The 6,874-nt window shown below is 27.7% G+C and overlaps 2 protein-coding genes across 3 annotated transcripts; both read left to right on the forward strand.

Moving 5' to 3' along the window:
- Positions 1–1,206: 1,206 nt before the first annotated feature.
- LOC126909501 (transcription factor mef2A-like) lies at positions 1,207–3,102 on the forward strand. The gene is made up of 4 exons (XM_050691933.1): positions 1,207–1,816; positions 1,965–2,095; positions 2,481–2,605; positions 2,665–3,102. The coding sequence occupies exons 1-4, from the start codon at positions 1,207–1,209 to the stop codon at positions 2,756–2,758; spliced, it is 960 nt and encodes a 319-aa protein (XP_050547890.1). The 3' UTR covers positions 2,759–3,102.
- Positions 3,103–3,592: 490 nt separating this feature from the next.
- Positions 3,593–6,287, forward strand: LOC126909500 (uncharacterized). 2 transcript variants are annotated; one of them, XM_050691931.1, is made up of 6 exons: positions 3,593–4,414; positions 4,663–4,890; positions 5,039–5,302; positions 5,436–5,566; positions 5,949–6,073; positions 6,133–6,287. In XM_050691931.1, exons 1-6 carry the CDS (start codon positions 4,336–4,338, stop codon positions 6,224–6,226), a joined length of 921 nt encoding a protein of 306 aa, XP_050547888.1. In that variant the 5' UTR covers positions 3,593–4,335; the 3' UTR covers positions 6,227–6,287. The 2 variants fall into 2 exon arrangements, with proteins under 2 accessions (XP_050547888.1, XP_050547889.1); XM_050691932.1 differs by having other exon boundaries at positions 5,039–5,287.
- Positions 6,288–6,874: the final 587 nt, after the last annotated feature.

Here is a 6,874-nt window from a genome sequence, read left to right on the forward strand (position 1 = left end):
CCTTACAAGACATAAGGGATGAACTTAAAATGTATTACATAGTTAATAATTCAACAATAATGTGTAACTAAATATAATAATAAAAAAAAATTTTTAAATTATTATTACTCTGTAAGTAATTGAGTGGGTTATAATAAAAAAATCACTCTGTATATATAAATTATATCTTTTTTTCATAGACAATTAGTCTTACATTATTACTTTTACGTAATAGTTTAATTCTACGTTTATTAATGGCTTATCCATGCAGAAAATTTAAACTTATAAGTTTTCATTTTAATTTCTTTAATTTAAATACGAATAAACTGGTGTTTAAGTAGAACTAACTCAGTTTTTTTTTTATAGATTCACAAATTATATATAATATCTACTTAATTTTTGTCAATTGCATATATAATTTTATTATTTCTGTTGTAGAGCTAAAAATTTGCAATTATAATGGGAGGTAAAATGAAAAATAACAGAATATTGATTAAATTTATAGTAGCATGTTTTATTGATGTTATTCTACTGTCTTACACATTTGTAAGTATTTTTTTTTGTCATGTCGTCAATCTAAAAATGATCCATTAAAGAAAATTAATTGAGGTATTTTATCCTTAAAGAGATGATAGAAACATAATTAAACCATATATTTTTTATGAATTTTTTAAATCAAACTTTCCTATGCGAAAATTTAATATAATAATATAATATATTGATGGAATCACGCGTCCTGTGCCATCTTTGTGGGCCGCCGTCTTACTGTATGAATAAAATAATTTGTTTGACAAACACCACATGTCATACGTCACAGTACAAAGTCCAGCAAATGCCGCAATAGCCGTCGTTCGATACGCATGTGCGTATAGTGCGGTCTAAGTTACTGTCTTATCGTACAACGTGTGTTTCCGTTTATTATTGCTAAACCGGTTATCAAGATGTGACTTGTCTATGTAACCACTCTACTTATTCTTCACTTTCAATTAAAGTCTCGTGCACAGCAACAAACGTAAAATATCGAACGGTAATTGTCATCTAGCTGTAATATTAGCAGCCCAATTGCATACGGTCTTATCGGCGGCCGCCTCGGCGGTCTCATTATTAATAATAATACATTACGTTATCGCATCCCACCGTCGTCTTCATTTATTTTATTGCAATCGCATTGTGATTGTTACTTCATTTATTTAGTAATTTAATTATAATAATTACATTCTAGTTAAAATGACTAGCAGAAATAACATCAACAACAAGANAACTAGCAGAAATAACATCAATAACAAGAATAATAATAATGATATTAGTATAACAAATAACACCGTATCCCCGTTAACAATTAGTAAAAATAAAACCTTCAACTCATCACTAGACACAAGTAATAATCAATCAGAAGCAGGATGGACTGTACAAAGATCTAAAAGAAATCTCTCTAGTTCTACTAATTCAGAACCAAACTCTCCACGTGTACAACCTCCCAAAACAAGAAAAAAAATATTCACTTCAGCAAATCGTTATGAAGCCCTCGCTTCAAACGAAGACCAACAATCCAATCAGTTAAATGATCAATTCGATTTCCCGCTCAATGTTTCTACTGAAAACATTACTACTGACATGCAGACAGAGTGTATTAATAATCCACCAATTAAACCCCCTCCTCCGATTTTTGTAAGAGGTGTCGAGGATTTTCCAGAACTATGCACAGTACTTGTAGAATTAATCGGTGTTGAAAACTTTGTCTGCAAATCATCTGCAGACAGATTAAAAATTCAAACTAGCACTCCAGATGCATATAGGTCACTGATACATATTGAAGGAGCAGCCATTGTGGAAAAGAGTAAGCAAGAAGAGGGTACCATAAGTTTTTTAGAAACTGTTAGAATTTAAAATTGAAATACATTTAATATTGAATTTTGTATACATTTTTATAAAAGCTTAAAAATTTTAAGATAAATATTTTTGCAATTTAATGTGTTATTAATTAGAAGACATGGAGTGTTACTTACGTCCAGTTAAAACACGTAGATTTAAAAAAGGTACAATATGCTTCTTCGGAAAAAAGAATAATTCTGGCACGATAACTACAGATAATGGGCAATGTTATAAGTTCTATAGAGTAAGCATATCATTTTATATTATAGTCTTCACTATAATATGACAAAACTGGATAATCAACATTTTGGTTTTATATATATATATATTTATAATATTTTATTTATTCTAACAAAATGCATTTAGCTTTGAAATATTTTATGGTTTTCATTATGATTTTGATTATTAATAATTGATAATAAAAAAATAATTATTTATTATTTTAATAAGTCTTGAATATTTTTCGGGCGATATTAAAGAATAAAAAAAAATTCTATTTAAAATTATATAAAATAGTGTATTTTTGTTTCCCTGGGAATAATTAAAAATATCGAGATATGCATGTAGGCACAAAAGTGAACATATATTGATTAAATAGATCCTAAAGTTTAAAATTATCTTTTTTTCAGGAAGATTTAAATTTAGGTTTTGATCGACCTTTTAAATATCCACAAAAAGTGAAATTTGTTGTTGATGATACACAGCCCAAATGGGCCTATGATGTAGAAATAATTGGAGACCCTTATGTTCGAAGGTAATGTAGAATGGTTTAATATCAAAAATAATCAAATTAATACTGTTTTTTATCTACAGGTGCTGTTATTGTTTAAAAGATGATCATCTTGGTTTAGAAGACTGTATGAAGTTACAGATAGACTCTTATAATTTTTACTATCCTTATTTATAACATAACAATACAAAACCAGCAGTTTGTATTATTTATTCTGTTAATGTTTCAATTGAATTTATAAGTGCTTTAAATTATTAATAAAACTTATGTGCTATAAAGTTAATACTTAAAAAATAATGTATTTTAATAATATTCTATGTTATTTCTAATTCGTGATAAATATATTGTCATTAATTAAAGATTCTTAGAAACGCTTCGATGTAAATCTATAGATAGTGTTTAAATCTAAGAAATTGGTGGATAATTACAAAAGCAACATGAACTCCTATTTCTTTAATTATATCCTGATTAGTTTCTTTGATTTAAAAATATAATATTTGAATAAATACTTGTTTATTGAAGTTATTGAATCTAAATGATAGAAAAATCCTATGAGTTGAAAATATTATTCTGACTCAAGAAGAATTAAGAAAAAAAATCCAAAGTCACGGGCGGGCTTAAACATCGTACCCCAAACGCGTAAGACACAAGTTTTGCCGAGTCGGCAACCGTACGCTGCAAGACGCAAAAAATAGCAATTTCAAAGTTATCTTTCTCGACTTAAAAGAAGCAAACAAATTTAAATATGTTTAACTTTTTATTCTATGTCAATTATATTTATATAATATTTGTGAAAATCTGTGTACTCCCCTTAGAAAGGTATTTTAAAATAAAATAAAACACAAAACCCTGAATTTTAACACAAAAATAACATGTTTTTGACACACGGCAGTTATTTTCACCATAAAGGCAATTCGATGTGTCAATATTTTTTTTCGTCAAATTAAAGTATATTGCATAANGAAGGCAATTCGAGATGTCAATATTTTTATTCGTCAAATTAAAGTATATCGCATAAGCTTTAATTTAAGGTGTATTCCATTAATCGATAGATCAAATGATTTTCTAATTTAATGTTTATGAAAATTTTAAATACCTATTGTGCACTACTAAATTTATGTGAACATTTTATAATTTTTAATTTTGGCGAAGTCAACATAATCATCAAGTTATTAATAATAATGACCAGTATTACAATATAATATCAAGACTTTGGCACTGGTTCAATGACCAAATTATTCTGTATATATTTTAGTGGACTGCATATAGGGTAAATTTCGTTATAATTTAAATTAACAAAAATAAATTATATACGGTGAAAATGTTTGTAAAGGTTGTACGAATGTATGGGTATTTTGACTAGCGTTGGATATTTGGGGTTTGGTTGAATTGTGAGTAACAAGGTTCTATCGGGGTTGTGGAGTCCCAAGGGTATAGAACAACGAAGACAAGTAGATATAAAAAAATATCACTTTATGCAATTTTCAATAATAAATAAATTAGGAACATAGTTTTTTAAAAATTCTATGTTTGACCATCTGTTAATATAATATTTAAGTGGCTTCAAATCATAAAAATGCTAAATCGAGTTACCATGGATACACTAATGTTTATTTTTAAATACATATTAGTTTGTTGTTGCATTTAGTCCAGAAGAGCTAGTCTTTTGTGCCTATATACTATTAAAAACAGTCACAATAAATTGTGAAAAAAGTATTTTGATACATTGATTTTTTGCAAACAATCAAATTACAATGACGGTAAAAAAATTCTTTCGTCGGTTGGCAAGGGCCTTTACGTGTTGTCTTTCCAAAAATCAGCGTAATATAAATGGTATAGTATCTTAGCTTAGTCTAGTCCAGGTATTTTTTTAATGAAATTTAGCTTAACACGATAGACAACAAAAATTCTCTCGATATCTAATGTTTTCAAACGTACGTAGAATTAATACACCTATTTATTTGCACATGTAAATGTAGTGTAGATTTATATATTCGGTATTAAAAAATTCATTTATGATTTTTTTTAAATTAACTATAATTAGATTAATTATTTTTGCAATTTTATGTGTTATTAATTAGAAAGCACGGACTGTTACTTAAGTCCAGTTAGTAGACATGATATTCGGGATTCAGGAACTCAAACAATGACGACGTTAGAAAATGTGTCTAATGAAAGGGTAAATATTGTTGACAATAACATTAACAAGACTGTGGAGGGATGTGAAATGTTCGAAAAAGAGGTTCACGAACTTGGTGTGACGGAGCCTAACATGACAGATATTGAAGGAGCAGCCATTGTGGAAAAGAGTAAGCAAGAAGAGGGTACCATAAGTATTTTAGAAATTGTTTGAATTTAAAATTGAAATACATTTAATACTGAAATTTGTATACATTTTTATAAAAGCTTAAACATTTTAAAATAAATATTTTTGCAATTTAATGTGTTATTAATTAGAAGACATGGAGTGTTACTTAAGTCCAGATAGTAATCACGATATGAAATCTGGCACAATGCACAACGAGGATTCAGGAACTAAAACAACGACGACGTTAGAAAATGTGTCTAATGAAATGGTAAATATTGTTGACAATAACATTAACAAGACTGTGGAGGGATGTGAAATGTTCGAAAAAGAGGTTCACGAACTTGGTGTGACGGAGCCTAACATGACAGATATTGAAGGAGCAGCCATTGTGGAAAAGAGTAAGCAAGAAGAGGGTACCATAAGTTTTTTAGAAATTGTTTGTATTTAAAATTGTAATACATTGAATACTGAATTTTGTATACATTTTTATAAAAGCTTAAACATTTTAAGATAAATATTTTTGCAATTTAATGTGTTATTAATTAGAAGACATGGAGTGTTACTTACGTCCAGTTAAAACACGTAGATTTAAAAAAGGTACAATATGCTTCTTCGGAAAAAAGAATAATTCTGGCACGATAACTACAGATAATGGGCAATGTTATAAGTTCTATAGAGTAAGCATATTATTTTATCGTCTTCACTATAATATGACAGAACTGGGTAATCAACATTTTGAGATTTTATTTTATTATATATTTATAATATTTTATTTATTCTTAAAAACTGCTTTTAACTTTGAAATATTTTATGGTTTTTATTATGATTTTGATTATTAATAATTAATAATAAAAAAATAATTATTTATTATTTTAATAAATCTTGAATATTTTTCTGGCGATATTAAAGAATAAAATAAAATTCTATTTAAAATTATATAAAATAGTGTATTTTTGTTTCCCTGGGAATAATTAAAAACATCGAGATATGCATGTAGGCACAAAAGTGAACATATATTGATTAAACAGATCCTAAAGTTTAAAATTATATTTTTTTCAGGAAGATTTAAATTTAGGTTTCGATCGACCTTTTAAATATCCACAAAAAGTGAAATTTGTTGTTGATGATTCACAGCCCAAATGGGCCTATGATGTAGAAATAATTGGAGACCCTTATGTTCGAAGGTAATATAGAATGGTTTAATATCAAAAATAATCAAATTAATACTGTTTTTTATCTACAGGTGCTGTTATTGTTTAAAAGATGATCATGTTGGTTTAGAAGACTGTATGAAGTTACAGATAGACTCTTATAATTTTTACTATCCTTATTTATAACATAACAATACAAAACCAGCAGTTTGTATTATTTATTCTGTTAATGTTTCAATTGAATTTATAAGTGTAATTTAATATATATATAATAGTGTCAGACTTTCCGAAACACTTTCAAAAGTTAAGTTGAAAAAGTTCTACTTTCTACATGCATTTTTTAGATTTGAACCCCCCTCGTATATAGGGAAGCGTCGGGCGCTCAATATACGAAAAATATGGCACAAAGCACCCACGCTTTTATCATAATAATACTAGTATTTTTTGTTCATTATTGTTTTAAGCTTATTTTAAAAATTATTTTTAATTTTTTAGTTCGATGTGCTTTAAAAGCGTGTTTTTTTAAATTATATTTATTTTTCACTTTTTAGTTTCATGTTATGATAGTAGTTGCTATCAATATCATGGTTGTAACGGGTAACGGGAAATCAGGGTTTGATTCCGGAGAGGTAGTCTGAGAAATGGCTACCACATCAAAGGGAAGCAGCAGGCGCGTAAATTTCCCACTCCCGGAACATGGAGGTAGTGACAAAAAATGAAGATACGGGAATCATCCTTTGTAATCGGAATGAATACATTCTATATCTCTTAATGAGAATAAAGCGTGTTAATATATATTTTTAATAGTAATTAGAATATATATATATATATATA

This window comes from Daktulosphaira vitifoliae, unplaced genomic scaffold, assembly GCF_025091365.1.
Source record: "Daktulosphaira vitifoliae isolate Bord-2020 unplaced genomic scaffold, ASM2509136v1 Scaffold_466, whole genome shotgun sequence".
Classification (NCBI taxonomy): domain Eukaryota; kingdom Metazoa; phylum Arthropoda; class Insecta; order Hemiptera; family Phylloxeridae; genus Daktulosphaira; species Daktulosphaira vitifoliae.